At 39.6% G+C, this 23,768-nt stretch overlaps 1 protein-coding gene across 2 annotated transcripts in view; it reads right to left on the bottom strand.

Annotated features, from left to right (window-relative positions):
• DCLK3 (doublecortin like kinase 3) overlaps positions 1,343-23,768 on the bottom strand; it is a 28,586-nt gene continuing 6,160 nt past the window's right edge. For both annotated transcript variants that reach the window (XM_021387566.1, XM_021387567.1), the window contains 4 exons: positions 15,990-17,890; positions 8,345-8,477; positions 7,086-7,253; positions 1,343-6,238 (listed from right to left, as the gene is read on the bottom strand). In XM_021387566.1, coding sequence (XP_021243241.1) covers positions 6,042-6,238; positions 7,086-7,253; positions 8,345-8,477; positions 15,990-17,890 — 2,399 coding nt within the window. In that variant the 3' untranslated portion in view covers positions 1,343-6,041. The remainder of the gene's footprint in view (positions 6,239-7,085; positions 7,254-8,344; positions 8,478-15,989; positions 17,891-23,768) is intronic.

Below are 23,768 nucleotides of genomic sequence, written 5' to 3' on the forward strand. Positions count from 1 at the left end.
CGTGCTGGGATACGTGCTGGCCTTCACCCAAACAGCCTTAAATGCTTACATTTTTAAGGGTGCAGTATTAAACTTCCATTTTAAATGCCAGTCAATAATAATTTGCATTCACCCATCAGTCACCGCACGAACACCGTATTTGTCAGTAAGCTTCCAGCAAAGCTGAAATGCATAAAATGTATCTGAGCCATTTAGTTCAATCCTTACACTCTGGATAAGCTTACATGTTGAAGAATTACAACATCATTAAAACAGTAAACACTGCAAGATGTGTAGTTGTGAATGCTCAAGATGATGGAATGGCACTTTCTGAAAAGTCAGTAATAGGATTTGCTTAACAACTCACCATAGCAGTTAATAATTGTACGCTTCCATTTTCTAGAAAAAATGCTATCACTGAAATCTTTGTCGTTAAACATTTTCAATGTTTTATGCTCATTTTCTTTTCTGTAAGAAAGGCAGTCTTACAATATGATGTCAGTCACTGACATCTAGAAAGCAATACCAACACAGCAATAACAACACAGAAATAACCTTTTGTATATGATGTGCTTCATTTTTCCAGTGATTAGAAGGAACTTATTCAGTCCTACACGCCTCATTCAGTACAGCATTCTCCAAGCATTTCTGAAAGTTCATTGTTGTAGTACTTCTCTCTAGCAATGTACTGCATGGCTCTGTGTTTCCAGCAGGCAAACAAATGCTCAGATTGCTTGGATTGCTGACACGCTTACTGCAGGAATAATTTTTGCATTTCTCTACATTTCTAGTTGCTTCAGCTCTTCATTTCACTTTCTACACTCAGAAAACAAAACTTACTTGCAGTAACAGTTTAGGGTTATCAGCTTCTACATTTTTCTAATTGCTATGCTATCAAAACAGCTCTCACCTCAAGAGACAGAATTCTGCAGGAATACAACATCTGTTTATAACGCAAGGCACAGAGAGAATCAGCAGACTGGATGATATAAGGGATCATCTCTTCTGAACAAATAGCACGTAGCAGTGACAACGCTAATGGCTCATTTCAATAAAATACTGCTGGACTCTGACTTCAGCTATTAGTAACATGGGAAACACTCCTAACAACAAAGCATTAAATCAGTTTTAATTAGCCCCCTATATATAACATTTAAAATGCAGAGCAATAAATTTGTGTGATTATCATAAAAGTCAGTCATTCTTAACAGCCTGCAGTCATTCTAAGAGTAGTGAGGTGGCTGTGGTCTCTTTAATGAGCAATATGTAATAAATGAGAGCGTGTACTGGCTCTCACTAGCAGACACTTCATCCCGCATGCTCACATCCAGAGAAAAGGCAGGTTCTCCTAAAACACCACTGGTACATTAAATACATTTTTATTTCTACAGTTTCCATCAAGATTACAGGCCTGCAGAAAAACAGCATTTTTAACAGAAGATATACACGAGCTACTAAGAACCTTTCTCCTTTGAACTAGACACTAAAATCAATTCAATTTTAAATACTATGCCTGTTTCCCCAAACAAAATCTATTTTTAAATAAATTTGTATCTGACAAAAAAAGAATGTATGACAGAATCCAGTTTTGGAGAATAGCTGACGTCAGAAAACCAATAGATCTACATCTCCGTATAATGTTCTAACTGGCATCATAGGTGTGCCTCCCATATCTCTGTTACTGCAATTTTGGCTGTGGCGTATAAGGACAGCGGAATGCTATCCTCCACTTACCTTATCTATTTGGGTAGTGCTTCTTGTGAAAGGTTGACCATTCAATTACACACCGTGTGTACCTTTGGGTACAATTACCCATTCAAATGCTGCAGGTCTTTGGGCAGTTACAAATTGTGAACAAGCAAAGTAACGAAACATATCTCAGATGAAGAAGAGAGGTCCCTGAACAAAAGAACCTACAGGGAACAGTCTCTTCTACACTGCTGAGTTTCAACCATGAGTCTCTCGGGCACAGATTTTTAAATATTAGTTGACAAAAGTACAGGCAGGGACCAAATTCACATTGTTCGTTTTAAAGCACTTAAGAACTACACAGTGTGAAATGCTTTCATCTTTTACACATTGGCAGATTCTTGAATACTTTCAAAAAATCTTGTTCATTTCCTATACAGGCCCAATTCCTATTTCCATTTCTAAAATCTTTTCAGGAGTTACCAGCATGAAGAAAAATATATTGATGCCATTGGACAAATAGAAGGAGACATCTACAGACTGCTTTTATCTTCAAAGAGTGGAAATTGTATCACTGGAGAGCGCTGCCACTTTGTCAGTCAAAGGCAGTCACCAAAAACCTGGATCTGATGTTCAGGAATGCCTAACAACATCAAGGAAAGATTATGACACACAAATCTAGTTACACTGGCATTCAAGGATGCTCAAAATGCTTCACAGGACTCTTGGGATGATCTCTGGTAGTAAATATCCTCTTAAATGGACCCCAGCTATTCTGCAGGGACAACATTTCAGGGCCAGTTCTCTTCAGTGTTTTCATAACTGTCTAGGATACAGGATTAGAAGGTGTTTTGAGCAAGTTTGTGGATGATACTAAATTGGGAGGAGCTATTGATTCCATCAAAGGTGGAGAAGCCTTACAAAGAGATCTAGGCAATTACCAACTACATGAAGATTAACAAAAGCAATTGCCAGATTCTGCATCTGGGATGGGGCAACTCTGGCTATATGTATAAACTGGGGGATGAAATGCTGGAGAGCAACCCTGCTGAAAGAGATTTGGGGATCTTGGTCAACAGAAAACTGAATATGAATCAACAGTGTACCCAGGCAGCCAGGAAGGTCAACCGTACCCTGGGATGCATCAAGGAGGGCATTGCCAACCCAGCCAAGGGAAAGGATTGTCCCACACTACACTGCACTGGTGCAGCCTCATCTCGAGTGCTATGTGCACTTTTGGACACCACAGTACAAAAAGGACATAGAACCATTACGGGGAATCCAAAGGAGGGCTACAAAGATGGTGAAGGGACTAGAGGGCAAGATGTATGAGGAGCAGCTCAAGTCCCTTGAATTGTTCGGCCCAGAGCAGAGGAGCTGAGGGGAGGCCTCATGGCGGCTGCAGCTCCACACAGGGAGCGGAGGGGCAGCGCTGACCTCTGCTCTCCATGACAGCGACGGGGCCCGAGGGAACGGCACGGAGCTGTGTCAGGGGAGGGGCAGCTGGGGGTTAGGGACAGGTTCTGTACCAGAAGGCGGTGGGCACAGAACAGGCTGCCCAGGGCAGCGGTCACAGCCCCAAGCTGCCAGAGTTCAAGAAGTGTTTGAGAGCATTGCCCAGACATAGGATTTGAATTTTGTGTGGTCCTGCGCAGAGGCAGGGGTTGTACTTGATGGCCCTCATGGGTCCCTTCCAACTTGGAATATTCTGTGATTCTATGACTCTTGTGACTGCCATAGCCAAAAGCTTTGATGGTAAGTGTTGGCGTAGTGAAAAGAAAACAGAAACACTAACTGGGGCATGGGCATTGCTAGGAACTGAAATACAGATGATCCAGTTTTATAAACTGTATGTGTGGATGTTGGTGCCTCAAAAGTCAAAGAACACTGAAAGCAATGGAAGAAAAGAGGCATTTTTCTTAGCAGGAGAGAAACAGGAGGTGGCAAAAGCCCTGAGAAAGCACCTGGAAGCTTTCTGAGCCTCCAACCTGAAGAAGGAGGGCTTAATGCCACATGTTTAGCAAAACCAAACCAGTCCCTCAGCGCTGCCACAGCAGCATTGGTGCTTACAGACACTGGTGGCAGCACACTGTGCTGTCTGTATTTGGTCAGACTGGGACCTATAGAACACGAGAGAAAAAGATCTTTGAAAATATATTACTTTTATATTCATCACTTGCAAATCCTCTACCTTTAGCACCATGAATAAAGCTGTAGACAGGTTCTTAAAGGTGACAAAGAAACCTGTAACACAATTATCAAAGCCCTAAGATTGTTTATAATTGTTTTTTTTCCACTTCAAACTTTATTCCTAAACTACTATATTAAAAATAATTACAAAATATAATATTGCAAATCATAACCTATTTTTCCATAGTTTCATATCCAAGACAGACAAATTAGCAGAGGAGATGTTATTACTAGCAATCAGAGAACACATTAACACATTTAGAACACGAGGTTACACACAGGAAAGCTCTCAAATTCATTCTTCTTTTCACGAAAAGTCTTCCTAACTCAGGGCCTCCAAAGCAGAGGTATGACATATAATATAAATACCACTTGGGCACACAGTAAGGTTTTGATTTGTTTGTTTTACAAATTGTTGAATTCCCCAGCAAGTCTTAGTCCAACGCGTATTAAAAATACGCCAGCTCGACTGAAAACACAATTCTGTTGTATGAACCAAGTTGTCTCTACTCTCTTCTTTCGTTCTTGAGGCACAACTGTCAAAGCTTGAAACAGAAACATGATGACAGTACCACACGCATTTTAGTAATTCAGGAAGTTCACAAGATTTCAGCACTCAGCAAAAATATTTTTTCTTATAGTTATGAAAGCATTCTACTGATTCTGAAATGCCTCTGACATCTCTCATTATGAAATACCCTCATTCAATTCTACACACTGTGAACTCAATGCTAGTAAAACTGGTAGTTTTATTGTCAATATTATTTGCTAGCACACATAACTCATGGACAAAACATTATCAGCCAACTAAAGTGCTTTTTCAATTTGATTAGTTAACCAGAAGTTCGGAGATTCAAAAGATCTTCAAGGTCACAGTCCTTCTCTGGACCGTATTCTTCCCCATAGGATTTCTTTAAAACTCCAATTATAAGTAATGTAAGCAATGAAGCATCTGACACATACGCTGGGAAACCTTCCCAAAGACTAACAAGAAATTGTTTTTCCTGAGTAGAATTTTAATGTAATTTCAGACCATTGCCCATTCTCATAGAACTGAGGAGAAAGAACTCCCAGGGAAGATAACTTTAAAAAAAAAAAAAAGAGAGAGAGTTTGCTAAACTACACTGAAAAGCGTAGAAAAGCAATTCAACTGTGATTCATGTTGATGAAAGGGGAACCATGAAGGTAAGGGCTAACTTAAGTCACAGAAGCAGCTTCCCAGCGATCTATTCTCCATCAGCTTGAAAAAATCTCAGATGCATGTGGAGAGCTCCTAAGAAAGAATTCAGTATGGGAAAAAAGCTTGGGTTAAAATTCTATAAATATACCTTTGGGAAAAGAACTAAAGCTCCCTCAGAACTGCTAACTTCCTACTTCCCAGAGCAGGAAGAAAAGCACTGTGAAAGTTATTATTACAGTCCTGAAGCTGTATCAGCCGCGGTATCTTCCCACCCCTTCTTCTAAAGAAATGAAACTATCATACCATACAAACTAAGGTAGTTTAACAGAACTATTACTCTGGTCCTGAGAACATCCCATGAAAAGATGTTGCCAAGGGAGATATCATAGAATAGCTAATTTCTCCTATAATGTTTTTTTCCTCACAATAAATACTATTTTATCTTTTATTTAACATATCCTATAGCTAAATATTTATTTATTTTTAATTGTCTCACCTTCTAAATTGCTAGCAGGAACTGGTGAGAAATCCTTTTAGAGAATTAGTGCAGAATGTGTGAGCAGACAGCCATTTTGACAACGTTATAAACACAAAACAACTTAAAAACAAGAAGTAAAACTCATGAAAGATACCATTCAAAAAGAGAGAAGAGAAAGCATTTCACAATCATCACTGAAATTAGACACAAAAAAACATCTGTCACCTAAAAAAAGACATACATTATGCAATGTAAAAGTTCAAATCATTGTTTAAAGAAAAATAATAGATACCTTCTGGGAAATATCTAGTACCCACTGCTGTCAACAGAGACACTCACAAGTAAAATCACAGGGAGGTGAATACAAATTTGACCTCTGTCCTTCAGAATCTCAGAATCAACAAGAAGGAAAAAAAAGGCATAGCAACGGCCAGCAAAATCCATAAACTAAAGGCCAGATCCATTTAGAAAACATAAATATTTGTTAATTAATAAAAAAGAAGGCTAGATGAACTTAAAGAGATTTCAGGTGTCTTTATCCACAGCCTCCTTCCGGCGCTGGGTCCGGAAATGACGCTCAATATTTATTGTTACTTCCCTTTGCAAATTTCTGTTGTTAGTTTTTCCAGCTGTTCTGATCCAAGGATGCTGAAGTACTTGTCGTGCCGTGTAGCGCTTCTGGGGATCCACTATCAACAGCCTGGTTATGAGGTCTTTTGCTGCTGTTATGAAAAAAAGAGGGGAAAAGTGATGTTATGACTCTAACAGTTATACCTAACAAAAGGTCCTCATTTTTCTTATTAGTTTTACCATGATGATTTTTTAGTGGCTATCTCCAGGAGATATTGTAGCAACTGGATCTAGAACTACTGACAGGAGATGTTGCATCTCCAGCACATTCTTTACTGATACCATTTTCCTCTGCAGAATGACAGAAGAAAGGGAAGGGAATTTAATCTTGAAGGCATTCTGAAGGCATGTGGCTAGGTATTAGCACTGGGTATCTTGTCCCTCAAAGAGCATAAAAGTCACAGAATGCTGCTGACCATGGTCTTTAAAAGATCATAAAAGGAGAGGTGGGTTTAGGGGGTCTTGGATTTGGAAGAGAGCAGAAAAGATGCTGCTAGCCTGCAAGAGGGAAGAAATGACCTCAAAAATTGATCTCAACAGAAAATTAACACTGCGTTCTGCAGGGCAAGGACTTAATTCTCAGCTTTTGAGATTCTTTTACACTCATCTTTACAATAACATAACATAAGCCTGCAGATAATTTTGGTGCCTTTTCTTCCGCAGAGACAATTCTTACAAGCAAGGTGAGCAAAATCTTTGTTCTTGCCTCAGAAAGGGAGCAATCAGTTATATCAATCAGATTTCATACTCACAGCAAATGATACCATGAGAGGACTAAATTCACATGTAAAGCAAATAATCATATAAAACAAACCTGTAATGTACTCCAAAGTTCACCGAAGTCACTGTTCTGAAGAAAAGGGCGGTTTAACGTGTTGAAGCCACTCTAGGTAAGAGTTTTATCAATTTTTCAGAACTGGTATACATGCTGAATCTTACCTGCAGAAATATTGTCCCAGTACGGGGAAAGGAACTCATAGTGACCCAGCTGTATGATTTGAAACAGCTCTTCTTGATCACGATCCTGACTGCGAAAAGGGGGAAAACCGCAGAGCAGAATGTAAAGGATCACACCTGCTGCCCACATATCTACTTCGAGCCCATAGCCTAAGGAAGAAAAGACAAACCATGGCTAATGAACTTTTTCTGGAAGTTTTAGTGTGCTTTGTTGGGGTGTTTTTGTTTTTTTGTTTGTTTCTTTGTTTTGGTTGGTTGGTTTTTTGTTTGGCTTATTTTGCTTTTTTGAGGGAGGGTGGGGAAGAGGAAGGAAGAAAGACAGAAAAAAAACCTACTTCTCATAATCAGTAAGAAGCTATTTCTTTTTTCATTCCATTCTCTGACAAACAGACAAGCTTTGCTCAGTTTCTAGAAGAGACGAGGTCAGCAGAAGAATAAGTGGCTGGTACACCACACTTGCAAGCTGACCCTCTCTGTTAATAATCACAGTTCTCACACAATGCCTCCCTTCTTCAACATGTTTCACAAATGTTGTCTAACAAGGCCCGTGTCAACTGGAGACTAATTGAGAAAATGCAGGATATATTTCTAAAATAGCCCTCTCATTCTCTCTCTCTTTTTTTTTTTTTTTCAAAAAAAAAAAAGCAATGAGCGCCAAGTTTCCATTGAAATGTAACGTAACAGGAGATATGCAAACCAGCTCCACAGAACAAGACACAGAAATAGCTTTTCTTGAGTAATTAACAAGAATTGACTCCCTTCCAGGTCTGAATCCTTTTGGATATGAAGTAACAAAAACTCTCTCTGATGTGAACCATGCTTTGGCTTGCTAAATAAATTTAACATACATGTTCACCATCCTTTCGCATTGTTACAGGGCCTTGGAAAATCGTTTGGGTTACAGACACAAAACAGGGGTGAACTTGGAACTATCCTAATGTTCCAAGATAAAATTTGGCTTATTTCCCCATTACAGCAATTGTTATCTATGATATTTTAATGCTTTGTCTGCTTCAAATGACTTCTCTGCTTCAAAATCACAGCTATATATCACATAGACATTAATTAAGAAAACATGACTGGTACCATGCTTGTGTTTGTCAAAAGCTAAAAAGTTTTCTTTCCTTTCACAGATTTTGCCGCTAGCCAACCTACCAGTAGGTTGAAACATTCTGCAATATTTTGATAGAAAGTTAAAATAATTTTATGACTTGCTAGAAATCATACATTTCTACACTCACCCTTCTCAGCAAGTATCTCAGGGGCAACATACGTTGGTGTTCCACACACAGTAAATATGGGTTTTGTAACCAGCTTTGCAAGGCCAAAATCTGCTAGTTTCAGTGTAGTAGATTTATCCGCATTGTGCTGAACCTATACTCAATGAAAAAAATATATAAATATTTAGTTAGCATGCATTTTAAGATTGCAAAAGTAGATAACAGTGAGGAGTAAGAGGTTCTAATAACAGTAACTTCAAGTAAAACAAAATGAAACGGAAACCATATTTTGACAAATAGTATTCAGAAAGTTTTTTCTTCCCACATAAAAAGATGGCATATGTATTCAGGAGGAAAAACACTAGTGGAAAAGGAAAAGTTTGCTCAACAAGTTCTGGCACACATTTCCAAGAAATTGGAATGGGCCACTTGGGAAAGTGGTGGAGTCCCCATCCCTGGAGATGTTTAAGAGATGCACGTAAGTAGCATTAACGACATGGTTTAGTGATGGGACTTGCTAAGTTGGGCCAATGCTTGGACTTGATGATCTTGAAGGTTTTTTTCAACCTAGATGATTCTATGATTTTATAAAAGTGGTGTTTCCAAATATGCCACAGACTTTACAGAGTCATTTGAAAAGCCTACCTGTATCACACAGGTCTGAAGGGAGAGGTGGGAGGGAGACAGTGTTTTAATTTCTTTCCAAATTACTCTGCTACTTTACCTACTGCCCTGAAAGTAAGAATCACTGTAATCACAAAGTAAGAGCCGGAAAAACGAATCCAACAGAATGCTCTCATAAATGCGTCTTTCCAGCAGTTCCCACCTCCTGCATCCACATGGAAAGTAATCAAAACACTTCTACTCATTTCAATTCTGTGTGCATAAGCATTTAGCATTAATTTGTAATCCAGCTAATGAAACATTATTTTAAGAAAAAGTACTGAAAGGTCAAGTCACAAATAAGGTAGCAGAATAACTGAACACACCAGTATTTTTAATACTGGTTACTAAAACTCAAATATTTTTAAAGTAAAAAAAAATAAATTTGTTTTTAATGAAAAATTATCTAACTACAGGGAAAAAAGGACTTAACATGACTACAGGAAAGCCAAAAGAATCTGTTTTCAGGTTTTGAAGAGACAAACCAGAATACGATGTGACAGGCATAATTCAGGCTTTAACACCTCATACTTTGCCATCAGGCAGTGCTTGAGGCAGCCAAAAATTCAAGATGGTCGCTCTTATAACTAAGGGTACAGACAGGACAAAATTTGCTCTCCTACATTACAGCCAATTAATTCCCATTTATCTTCTTCGCAGAAGAAATAAGCACTCTTCCAGTTGTAATTAAACAAAAACTTGTGAGGTTTTTTTCCTGTTTAAAGAAAAAAGTTTCTCAGTGTAAAAAAAGTTGCCTAGAGCTGTGCAGACAAAGCTTCTGTAGGAGAAAGATAAAATGCTACCTTCTCTTTTATTGAATTAGTTAATTTCATGAAGATGTGTCACCACACACTGTAGTCTCAACAGCTGTCAAAAATGAAAAATAAATAACAAAGGTAACACAGTTATTTTCTACAGCAGCATCTATCCACAAGATTTATATTTTAATAATATGGTTAACAGTGATAGAAAGTTGCAAAAAAATCACTACTGAAAAACTCAATTTTGTACATACTATACGAGCACAAATATACTTTGACTGTATATATAGCTTATAAATCCTTACGTAAGGAAATGGTGTCACATATGGAATTTCAACTAATATCCTTCATTGCACCAGGACAAATAACACTGAAAAGCTTACACAATTGAGTTTTTTTGGTTTGTTTCCTTTAAAGAAACTAGCAAGGGGAGAATATATGGGTCTGAATTCCAAACCACAAAAGCCAGTAGGAAATGGCTAGCCATTTTGCTTGATGAAATATACTGTTATACTTTTTAGAAGTAAGCCATAGCCCTAATCTCACATCAGAGCACAAGGTGGCAATACTGCACCATGTGTTCTTGAGGACAAAACCACTGAATTTTCCTTTTACTTCACCGAACAGCTAGGAACACTGGGCAACATGGATATATTTTCACAGCTTTACGATAATAATTTCAAAGACAGCATGAAATCTGTCAGCATGTCTGGAAAACTCAGCATAGAACTCCTCAGCACTCTCACTCAAAATAAGTCAAGGTCAGCACAGATCCGTTGAGCACACACTTCATCCCAAACTTTGTGTTCTCTAGTTCACCTTTCTATCACCTGTCAGCAAAGAAGAAACTGAGGCAAATATGCATTTTACAAAGAAAAGCCTCTCAGGTTATTCCCTCTTGAGTGTTTACTCACAGAAATAACACGGAAATCTACAGTCTTCTCAAAAGAGATCTAGCCTCTGACTTCTGCCATATGTGCTTTGAAATGGTGCAAACAAAGCAAAAATTAGAGGATCTTACTGCCTTTATCATGTTACCTGTTAGAGCATCTGTATTCAAGATTACAAAAAATGGTTCCGAAAGTTCATTCAAAATTGCTGCCTCGTTCTACCTGCCTATAGAGCTCATTGAGATGAGGAAGAGCAGCATTCAAATACACTTTGTCAACAGACGGCCAGTTTAAGCCACACAAGTACTTGTCCCATTTAACTGCAAGGTAAACCAGCCCCTGGTAGTCCCAGATCAAAGGGAATCAGAATTGCTTGCTACTCTCTTGAACAAAGGATATCCAAATACTGTCTGTAGATTTCTAGCCATGCACCTGGAAGATTATAATACGCTAATACAAAGCAAAGTTCATCTTTAAAAAGGAATAAATCTGGTCTTTTCCTTTTCTCCTGTTTGCTAATGACTCCCAACTTCTTGCTTGTTTTCATATCTATATTGGGAAATCCATCAGGGTGTTTAAAAGATGATTTATAACATTAATATTCCTCTTTATGTATGTATGTTTGGTAGTCCAGATTCCTCACATCAACATAACGAAATCAAACTGGCCCAGAGGACTTCTTGTATAATACAACTAGAGCTAAAGAGAAAGCACTGCTTACGCATTTGAGCTTTCAGTCAACCCTTGCTGGTAGATAGAAGAATCTCTCTGTCTCTCATAGAGAAATACCACAGAAAATAAGCTGCCTAGGTTTATCGTATGGAAAGCTCCCGACAGGTCACCGTTTTTTTAATGCCTTTATCAATGACTTACACAGGGGGACTGAGCATACCCTCAGCAAGTTTGCTGATGACACTAAGCTGAGTGGGGCAGCTGACACACTAGAAGAAAAGGATGCCATCCAGAGGGAGCTGGACATGCTTGAAAAGTAGGCTGAGGTGAACCTAATGAGATTCAACAAGGCCAAGTGCAGGGTGTTGCACTTTGATAGAGGCAGTCCCAGATGTGTGTACAGACTGGGAGAAGAACCCATTGAGAGCAGCCCTGTGGAGGACATGGTGGTCCTCGTGGATGAAAAGCTGGACATGAGCCAACAGTGTGCATCTGCAGACTACTGTATCCTGGGCTGCATCAAAAGAGGGATGGCTAGCAGGGTGAGAGAGGCGACTGTCCCCCTGTGCTCTGTCCTTGTGAGGCCCCATATAGAGTACTTGTGGTCAAGTTTAGGGCTCCCAACACAAGAAGGATGTGGAGCTTTTGGAACAGGCCCATAGGAAGGCCATGAAGGCGATCAGAGTGCTGAAGAACCTCTCCTGCAAAGAAAGGCTGAGGGAGCTGGGCTTGTTCAGCTTGGAGAAGAAAAGGCTTGGGGGAAACATCACTGCAGCCTTCCAGTACTCAAAGGGAGCTTATAAGCAGCAGGGAGATTGACTTTTTACACAGTCTGATAGCAACAGGACAAGGGGGAATGGTTTTAAACAAAAAGCAGGGTGATTTAGATTAGATATTAGGGAGAGGTTTGGGTTTTTTTTTTTGTTGTTGTTGTTTTGTTTTTGGTTTGGTTTGGTTTTGTTTTTCCAAAGAGGGTTGTGAAGCACTGGAACAGGTTGCCCAGTGGATGCCCCATCCATGAACCAGTTTAAGGCCAAGTTGGATGGGGCCCTGGGCAGCCTGAGCTAGTGGTTGGCAACTCTGCCCACAGCAAATGGATTGTAATTAGATAATCTTTAAGGTCCATTCCAACCCAAGCCATTTCATGATTCTACGGTTAAACAGGATTTTAACTCAAATGCACTTGGAAACCTCTGACAGTGTTCTGTGTATTTGTAAATAGTGTCACAAAACCAAGGTTAATTTATAAAAAGGTTACACTTCACAGTGTCATACACATGAAAATATGAGGAAAAAAAAAGGGAGAGCAAAAGGAAGAGGAAAAAACTCAAACTCATATAAAGCTATAACACTATTAGTGTGTTTGGGACTGGTATAAGGATATAAGCTTACAGTCAGAAATACAAAAATATACACACCCAACATCAAAAAAGGGGACAGGAATGTGGCTTTACATCTTTTACAGTTATAACTCAGAAAAAATATTCTCTACGCTTTAAATTTAATTTTCTGACCCATAAGTCACCACCTGTGGAATTAAACAGCAGCCCCTTAGCTAAAAATCTTGCTAGTAAATTCCACTGCTCCTATGCTCTTCCAGTTAGGCTTACAGAAGTGACCACCTTATTTTGTGAGACCAGATACACCACACTGCACAGGCTTGGTAACAAAGGCTTTCTTGCTGAACATCTAATCCCACGCCAGGTGATTCTGTCAGTGGAAAGGGAGGGCTTCAAAGCAGGTGTCTTCACGCCAGCTGTCACACAGATTTTGTTTTGATAGCACAAGTCACCACCCCTCTGCCTCACAGCTATACTGCAAGGAGTTTGAAAGCTGTGGGCAGACACAGTAATGAAAGACAGAGGGAGAAAGCCAAAAAGGATAACGGTGGGCTGTTATACAAGTCTTTAACTAGAGGATAGTGCCATAAGAGCAACAGGAATAGCACAGCAAACTAATTAAACCAGGTTTCTAGTTCCTGTGTGAATAATTTTATAATTCACCAGACATCAAAGTATATTTGCACTTTTTCCTCTGTAGGGACAGAAACCGGGTTTCCCTTCTTTCCCCAGCTGCTTATTTTCATGAAACTTCGGGAAATATTCTTCCCCAGTTCGCTGCTTTTCTATCAACTCTGATGGAAATTATCCAGTAGGTTCAGAAGTCATTAGGAACAGAGTTAAATTCCCACAGCAAACATATTTACAGTAGACAAACACATTCTCTTACTAAAATAGACTGAAGATCCTTTCTCTTTGCTGGAAGTTTTAGGAACTACGGAAGAAAAAACAGTTGACAAGAAAGAGAAAGGGAAAGATTCATCTGACTAAAAGAAGCCTGCAAAGTAGGTCAAATTAGTCAACAGACAAATAAAATTGACTAGATTAGATTGGATATTAGGAAGAACTCCTTCACAGATAGGGCGATGAGGCATTGGAACAGGCTGCCCAGAGAGATGGTGGAGCTGCCATTCCTGCAGGTAATTCAGAGCCATGCGGACATAGCATCACGGCACATGGTTTAGAGGTGGAATTCTCAGTGTTAGGTGATGGTTGGACTTGATGATCTTGAAGACCATTTCCAACTTAAATGATTCTTTGAAAAAGTAAGGGTTTCTATTTCTGTCCTCTGTGCACAAAAAGACCTTAGGGAGACCAGCTCAGACAAAAATCTGCGGTGTAGAAATGTGAAGGAATAAGTACCCCACAACCAAGGACAAAAAGGAGACATTGCAGCATGCCAACACTTCCGGAAGAGAGCTTCCAGCCCCTGGTCCAATAACAGCAGATAAACCCATACAATTTGCTTCACTACTGGTTGTTACTGTTCAGCTCTGGCTGTCACTAAGCTTAACGGGAGCTGTCCTTCCTATTCTAAGGAGTCAGCACACTAAAATTCAGAAAGCAAGAAACTTGCTCAAATGGCTTGTATTTTTAGGGATATTTATTAGATAGCTGATGAGCTAGCCAACGTTATCAACAATTCACACTCATTTGACTTGTTGAATACACAAACTTAAAAAAAAAAGTTGTTTCTAAAACAGCTATTTAGCCAATTAACAGGCAAGGTGAAAGCAGAAGAGGTAAAATTTTCTTTCTTCATCAGTTTGGGTAATGCAGTTCTTACATGACAAAATACCTACACACTGGGGGCAAGTCTGTCCTTGCAAACACGTTTTCAGTGCTCTCAGCCAGAGCAGGCAACACAATTACTTCTGTGCTACAAAATTTTGTCACCACCCATGAATCTCTGTATCGCAGTGCTGTGAACTACAAGTAAAAACTGTCAGATGAGACCTGAACCATGCCTCTCTTTTCACTTACCTGTATCACTGTGAGGATTACATATTATACATAGACATGAAGCATCTGGCCTCAGGTGCTTCACATGCACCAGTTTAATTTCAGTAAAGAGGAAGGAGCAAAACCTGGCTCATAATGGAAAACCAGATTCTGGAAGAAACTCCTTCAGTTCTGAGTAAAATATTACTCTAATAGCAAAACAAGGGAAGATAGCAGGGTCCAGAACTACACTTCTTTCTGCAAACCAGCCGCTTGCACTCTCTCTCTCTTATTTACACAAACACACCACGCAAAAAGAATTTTCATCAGACTAATGAGGATGCACAGCAGGACCAAATATAGACACCATAGGTTAATCAAAAGGTTTGGATACAAACATTACAGGCCCAGCTTTGTTCCTCCTCTGCACAGCCTACAGGCTACATCGCTGCCTTTCTCCAGAAATTCACACTCACTAACATTAATTCCCATAAAGAACTGACTGGCACAATTGTCTATTATCCTTTTTTGGCTAACCACGATCTTCCATCAGCAGATCAAATTAGCTCTGTTAGAGAAAGGCAAATATTTGATAACTGCGTGCTATGAAATTTGGAACCCTAGGAGAAGAGCATAACAAATGATTGGCAAGGAACAGTTGTTTATTTTCACACTCCTATAATGGGTGTCATACCAAGAGTCAATATTGCAAACATTTCTATGCATATCTACGTGATAGTAAGTCTACTAACTTCAGCGACAGATGCAAAGAATGTGCTGGAAAAAAACTCTCTTTAGCATGAAGTGAGTAGTTGAGTTGACTTCAGAGCTTAGTGTCATATTTCACTGGAACACTTGCGTTTATTGCCATATTACTTCAAAAGAAACACACTGCTTCTAAGAAAATAAAATTACCAGAAAACAGAAATCACTACAGTAGAAAACTATCACAGTACTCCTCAGGAGCAGCGACTGCAGTGGACAAGAACTCCACTGTATGTATTAAAATTGCCAATGTCACTTATTAATTTTGATCTGCAAGGAAAATGACTTATGATTCAGTACATGCATTGTGAATGCAGAACATTCAAGCTTGGGTACCTGAATTCAGATGATAAATAGCACGCTGGAATTTCAGAAAAATACAAATGCTCGCTAGCCCTGAAAGCCAGGTCATTTTCATTTGAATTTCTATTTCCAAGCAACATCATCTGCAACATACAGTAGATGTATGCAAAGTGATCTGAAAGGCTAACTTCATTTCAAGGTTGTATTCCCTTTTCCAAACAGTACAGCCACAGTACATTTTCTCTGCGTATTCTTTGCATAGAACTATTCAAAGATCCATAGTAAAAAGGAAAATAAATCCAACTCCTGCACAATGTTTGCCAATACTCACCAAAAGGTTCTCTGGTTTGAGGTCCCTGTGGACAATGTTCTTGCTGTGAATATACACCAGGGCTTCACACAGGTCAGTGATCATGACGGCAGCATCATGCTCTGTGAACTTCACGCTTTCTATGATTGCATCAAATAAGTCTCCTCCTGGGACATACTCCAGGATTAGATAGATCTCAGCCTCTGTCTCATATACTTCAATTAAGCTTACTATATTGGGATGAGAAAGACTCCTAATGATCAGAATTTCACTTTCCATCATGTCCTCCTTCCCCTTCAGCTTGGATTTATCAACAATTTTCATGGCATAGATCTGATTTGAGTCACAGTGGCGACATTCCTTCACCACTGCGAAATTCCCATCCCCAATAGTCCTGCCAATCTCATAGTGGTTTTCTACATCAGTTCTGCTTTTTATGGCATGCCTTCGGCTTGTGCTTTCCAGTCCCTGAGCCTTGTTTTCTTCTTTATTCAATCTGCGTTCTCCTGTTTTTTCTCGTCGTGTCATGTCACTCTCTCTATGTATGGTATTTCCCTCTCTCCTGGCACTCTCCTCTTTAGCCCTTTGTCCCTCTCTACCATCCCTATGTATTTTAGATGGTTTCTCAGCATCCCTTGGAGTGTCTTTCGTTAGCCCCCTTGGAGTGTCTTTCGTTAGCCAACCATTTTGGTTAGTCACACAGCTACTTCCATTTTCTTCCTTCACTTCATGAGCTATCTGCAGCCCTTCTACAGCATTCTTCTTTATTTTTACTACTTCCTTCTCACGGTTTTCATGTTTCTCCAGATCCCTTTCCTTCTCAATGCTCCTTTTTTGTTTCTCCAGTCTTTCATTAACATTCCTATGTAGAGGCTTCCAGGTCCTTCTACAGCAGTTTTCTTTCCAGCCAATGTCTTCACCCTCTAGAGGAATTTCTGAAGATTTTCGGCAATTCCTGCTTTTTGCATTTCTTTCTACATGGTACCTCTGACACGCACCTGCATTCAGGTCTGTGTTCTCAAATGAAGTCTCAGCCTGCCTTTCTCTTTGCAACTTCTGCCTGGCCTGCCTTTCCCGTTCACACTTCTCACACCTCAGTACCTCCACTGAACCCTCTTCTAACCCTTTCTCCGGACTCCTATCTTGGTTAAGGTACCTCTCATCTTCTCGAGCTTTTCTAGAAGGCCTCACTCCTTGTTCGCCATTCCAACTCCCTCTAGTCCACTTTTTTTTGGTTCTCATTTTTTCTTCTTGCCTTGTCTTGGATTGACTTTTTCCAGCAACCATTTTGGGAGACACAACATCACTGCAGTTCTTGGCAATTTCTGCCTCATCAAAACCACCATCCACTTTCAAAGCTTTGTCACACAGCCTGCTCTTTAGTTTTTGGGACTGCTCCTCATTCTGCTGAATTGAACTGGCAGCATACGGATTTTCAGGGCAAAGTTCTTGTATTGCCACTTCCAGGTTCTTCAACGTAAGGGGCTCCCTGCCCAGAGCTATGAATGCATCCCCTTCTCTGAAGAAGTCAGAAACACTTTGGATTTCTCTGCCTCTTAGACTGTAAAGCTTTCTCACACGATCATTCTTCCAGCGTGGAAATCCCAGAGCTTCTGAAATGTCAGCCATTAGCTGTTCAAAGGTCTGCACCGATCTCCTGTTCAGAAGCAAGGTTATCTTTCTGAGTGTATGCCCACAGGGTCTCACCACTGTAATAATCCTTGGCTTCACAGGACTGTGCTCTGAATGTACTGTGTGAAAACCATTCCGGGGATTAAAACATGAAGACCTACAACTGCTTGCATTCACACATTGTTTTCCACAGTTTCCACGACCAGCAGGAGGACAAGTCCCGCGCAGTTTCCTCTCTGTTACCTTTGAGCTCGCACTTTGTGACATATGGTCAAACATGCTTCGATCTCCTAAAGCAAAGAAAGAGTGGGTATATTATTCATTTTCCATCATTAGATCTTTATGAGAAATAGTTTTCTATGTAACTGCTGAGTTTACAAACTCAGAAAGTAAGGATACTTGCATTCAGTGCTTCAACGAAGCCACTAGAGAGTAACTTCATGCACATACAACTACAGACATTGTTTGCGAGGAAATACATGCTTATGTTTGTGAGAAAACATAAATACTGGGTTTGCAACAAAGAGATTCTATTTAGAAAAAATATGGTGCCTAAATGCCTTCATCTGCTAACCTTCCCCCAAAAAAGAGGCTTACTTGTTTAACATCCTCTTATAAATTTACTTTCCAAGAACTTGTTTCCTTTCTGAACCCAATTACAATTTTCACCTCTAAACCCTGCAGCAAGTTCCACAATTATACTGCATGAGGAGATATTAATTAGTTCTGTTTTAAAATTGCCACCAGATGAGTATGTGTGTGCAACCTCATATTCTTTCTAAATACCTCCCCTTCATGTTTCCTGGACCATTTGTTTAGTTTCTAGACTTCTATAACAATTAAATTAGATTACTTTATAGCTATTTTTATACTGCTTTTTAAAGTACTTTTATTGTTTTTTCCTTAAAGAAAGGTCAACTTAGTTCTGTTTGATATTTTAGTTTGACGTTTTATTCTAAAATGTAAGTAAAATCACAAAGTCTTGAATAACTTTCAGGGACAATTCTTCCACCAATATTTCACCTCTGAACACCAACCAACAAAGAAAACAGCACCATTCTTCACAAGTATTTCTGAAAAGGAAGAACTGAAAACATGATACATGGTTATGGCCAAGTCATCGCATAATTCAGTCTATAAACACAAGAATAAGCTAAGAATAATATCACCATGAAGTACTCAGATCTCTTGTACTTAATAAAACTTGCTTGCCAGGCAATTCTTTTCAGCCTCAAGAAATAAACTTCTACGAGACCACAGAATTCTTCCAACTCCATTTAATAGTCTTCTAATTCAGTAGGAAACAAACATTTAATGCATTTGAACTAATAGGATCAACCCAAAGGAACGGAATCACAATGATTACCAGGAAATTCCCATACAGAAATGGCTTATCTCCCAGAGAATCCCACCCATTTTTAATACAGTATTATGACTACAGAGCCACATAACAAGGTTAAAATCTGCAAAGGAAAACTCAGACATTTGACAGCTCCTCTTGGGGCTAGAGGTAAGACACACAAGTTCAAGAGCTCTGGCAAGCTGAAACCTATCATGTTTTGGTTTTCAACTGCTGAAATGCCACTTTCAGTATTTCAAGCTCTGTATTTTTAGTTTATTCAAGGCAAAAAAGAGAGAAAAGGAATTATACCCCTCACCTAGGATCACAAAAGGGAAAACTATAGCCAGAGATGCTGCTGAAGACTGCCTCTCTGCCTACTGTTTGGTGTTACGATGCTGGGCATTCCTTCATTGTAATGCTCTCACCCCTAAGTGCTGCGTGCCCCTCAGCATGTCCCTTAGCTCTTGGCTTCAGTTCCTTTCTCTGCCAAACAAGATAGATATTTCTTCTCCAGATAAGTATTACAAAGACACCCGGCTGCCAGTATGCTGACTGAAGACGTAAGCATTATATAAGAGCTATGTGACTAATGTTTGGTGGTGGCACAAGTTATTTCTGTCTTCATTCTAGTTTTTAAGGATGATCTCGTTACTGAAAGATGATAACATGTGCTAGTGATTTTTCAGCAGGTATTTACATCGTACCCAGAATTTGTGAATTGTGAATGGGGGGGGGGGGGGGGAAGTCAGACGTAATAATAGTTCTCTGAAATCTAAATCAATTCCAGACTATGTTGGTTACCAGGAACTGCTGAAACTCTGAATTTAATCAACATTTTCAGATTCTTGCATACCCACTGTTGAAGTATTACCTTGCTTACAGGAACAGCACGTGACATTTTTACAGCTTATAATCTTGATACAACACAAAAACAATGCTGCACTAATAACGACTTTCCCCACAGATTATGTTTCTCCTAGCTATGCTACCATTACCACACCTTTTGCAAACCATTCATTTTAAGTGCCTGGCTACACTGTTGATTGTCTCAATTACATCAATAATGACCCCTCTCTTCACTAAGTCAGCTAAGCTTTAAATGGAAACCACATTTATTTTTTATTCTATTACTAATGGAATAGGAGCAGTTTCATTCAATTAAAACGAACAATCCAGGAACATGTTTTTGTACTTTTTATACTGCCTTCATTCCTAGCCAAAACAGCTTGACACAAATCATAAGTTAAAAAAAAATATACTCGTTTAAGGAGTAAGAATAATATCACATCTTTTTCTAACAGGAAAAAAAAAAAGTTACATGAATGCCTAAACAAACACAGTTATCTCCTACTGTTTCCTGAGGAAAGTGGGAAGTGCCAAACTTTGTCAAAGTGGTTGCAATGACTAATCCATATATTACATAAACTAAAAAATAATTTCAATTGCCTGTTATAGCAATGCATTTTATTCATTTTCTAGTTAAGCAAATTTTAATTTAACTAATATGATGCAAGCCCCAGTCTTTCAGGAAAGAACACCACAAAGCAACAACAAGCATTTCTAGAAAGCCTTCGAATATCTTAAATGAATCCTAAAGCTTCCAATCATATTGCTTTGAAACCTCATTTCTATATTTATACAGAAGTGGGAGAGTAAGGAAGAAGGAGGTGGGATTAGAAACACACTTCAATGAGCCTGAGTGCTGGCAACTGATACATCAGAGAATAAAACTTGTTTTCCCTTTCATTGTCTTTGGGAGAGCTAATGGTTATTAAAATTTATAAGAAAGATGTATATTTTATACACACAAATGCATGCATATGTGGTGTTTTTTTTTTTTTAAACTGTATACACTTGTGTACCACTAAGTATTAAATAATCGGGTGATACAGAAGATGAAGGCAGAGAGCTGGGGAGCAGAAGGGCTAAGGCAGCTGCTGGAAGGGCAGAAGCACTGTTTGTTCCACCTAAGCCATCCACATGGGTACCGAGAAAAGAAAACTAGGGCTCAGAGCAATACAGCATTCCAGATGAAGGCGACACAATGGTCTTGTGGGGTAAACTGATCACATCAAGTCCTTAGAGAAGCAGGGAGGATGAGACAGAGGGATTTGAGGACCCAAGTACGTGGCAGAAAGAGTTCAGCCATCTGTCGTCTGCAGCATAAGCGCTTCCTGGAGCAAATGCTGGTTGTTGCATGGAGCGTAGCCTCTGGGGTTCATTTATGAAAGCCAATTCAAAACTCATTTGCAAAAGTCATAGTCAATTCTAATGGGAGTGGAAGGTGGGAGTGAAGTATAGGATGGAAAAGCACAAAACTTCCTCTAAAAGACCCTTCCTTGTAGGGGCTTGGTTCACTTAAGCTCTGAATGATGCGTGTAGCAGAGTTTGCCAGAGGTCACCAATCATGGCAATTAAAAATTTATTGCTGCTATTTGCCCTTCAATAGTTATCCCTTCCCTTGACTAGTCTAAGTTTTGTTCATTAATTAAAATATTTCCACTCATCTTACATTCCTTCTTGGCTCTCCAGTTGGAGATCGCAGTTTCAGTAATTAACTGAATGGTTCACCCAACAGCTAATTCTGCTATCAAGACACAGGTTGCTGTGCAATTAAATTTTCACAAGGAGTATTACAACACAATTTAAAATAGAAAGAAACACTGAGGTAGGATTGAGTTATGGCACCACTTTCTGTGAGTAAAACGTTGCTACTTAAGCCCTGTAATTTATTTTGATGGCTTTGGATCAACATGAGAGTCTTCCCTCATGAAAGCTCCCTGAAAGGTTATGAGGATTACTCACACAAGTAAAGTTGCACATGACAGAAACTGTGTTACTGGGAGTAGTTTGGATGTATTGGTCCCAAAATAGCCTACCTGAGATATTGTTTCAAAGATGAAGTGAAAGAATAGCACTAAACTGTCTTTTCCTTAGACTCCAGAAATTCCTATTGAAGGCATACAAAACAAAGACACCAGGGTGGTTGAACAATCTTAATCTGAACCCGACTCTTCACTGATGCCAAAGCATTAAGAAGCATCTCAAAGCAGTTGGGAGTGAAAGAATCTCTCCAACCTTTAACTCGGAGCAGCCAAGTATGCAGTTCACACAGGTTACCAGTGTGCATCAGCAGCCAGATGCTCTGGAAGCATGCTATCTTGAGCTCCTCTTCTTGCTGTAAATTATTAAATGTTGCAACTTTCAGGGCTAGTGTACACCATTAGTGTCTGAGACTGAAGTAGTAGTATGACAAGTCTCAAGGTACTAAATTAGTAACATGGAAACAAAATACGATCACAGGCATCCTTTTACAGCAAGTAAATTTTACATGGGCATTATTTACAGCCCTACAATTGGAGACATGGTGGGTTTTTTTTTTTTCCTCTAAATCGCTGTAGCTGTAGTGCCCTGTCTTTTCTGCCCTTCTGATCACCGTGCCTCTCTGCCAGGCTTCACAGAATTTTAAGGACGAGATTTTGTCTGAGTCGGGAATTTATTACAGCAACAATGAAAGGTAGTCATCCTGTGTCAGTTTTGAACAAATAACATCCTACGCAGAAAAAGGAAGTCAAAATTCACAAGGTTTGGATAGAGATGGTGTTAAAGATCGCAGGACAATCCCAGCTGACTGCTAAGTAAGCTCTAAGGGCTCACACCGCTCAGGTCTATGGTGGGCCTTCAGGACTCAAGTATGCTTCAGCCCTAGCAGGATCAGGAATTACTTGTGAAACATGGGATAAAGAGGCCTGGAAAACGGGTTAAAAATGAAAGCTGACCGGGAAAGAATGCAGAAAAAAGACAAAAGGGAATGGAACACAGAGCTTGTAGGGAGAGAACAAGAAGACTGGGAATAAGGAAAGGACCTAAACAGGGCCTTGCTCTTCTGACATTACTGTTTAGAAGACAGCATGCACGTAGCTGAAAAAAGAAACCTAGCAGAGATTTGGGATGGGAGGATAAGAGAAAAGAGAGGACCAAGAAGTCACAAGTGGGGACCGGGATAGGCTACAGGGAACGTGGCAAATAGGTCTATAGCTAGATCCTGCCTAACAGCAATTTCTGGGAACTTTGGTGACCTAGTGAAAGCAGATGGAGATTGTAATTCAGATGCAATAAAACACGAGGGTGAGAATATGAGCAGGCTGGGAAGTCAGGCTGGGTGCTGAACTTTGGCAAACGGACAGGACTGGGAGCTGTAACAGAACCATCCACACACCCTTGGCCTGCTTCTCTGCAGTTCTGGATATCTACCTTTTTCTGTTGCCATTTCACTCTTTTATAGACAAACCGGAATCAGGACTGTGTGGCCAAAAAGAGTTCTCTATAGAAACTTAACCTCTGCAATTTCAGGAGTTGAAAAGAAGTGAAGAATACAGGAAGAAGAGTTACACTGCCTAAGAGAGCACAGGCCTGGAGAACTGGGCAGCGTCTCAAGCAATTCCACAGAGTTTCAGAGACACTAACTTAATCTAGCTTTTTCAGAGTGGATTATATTCTGGTGACCAAAACAACATCCTGAGACCTGATCTGCAGAACTGCTCAGTGCCCATACTTGCAAGGGAATTTGGCTGGAAGCTGTACATCAGACACTAAGTAATATAACAAAAACATATGTAACACTAAGCCATCCCCAAATCCTTGGCCTGTGCATCTCGCGTGATATTTCTGCCCATGTTAAAGAATTTTTCCACTTCATTTATTTGTATATTGACTTCCACTGAACAAAATGCAGTGAATGTCCTCCCTTTAGAGTTTTCACAAAGACATTAATCCACACTTGCTGCTGTAGAAATAACCATAACAGAAAAGCCTACATGTTAATA

The sequence above is a fragment of the Numida meleagris genome, chromosome 2, assembly GCF_002078875.1.
Source record: "Numida meleagris isolate 19003 breed g44 Domestic line chromosome 2, NumMel1.0, whole genome shotgun sequence".
In the NCBI taxonomy this organism is placed as follows: domain Eukaryota; kingdom Metazoa; phylum Chordata; class Aves; order Galliformes; family Numididae; genus Numida; species Numida meleagris.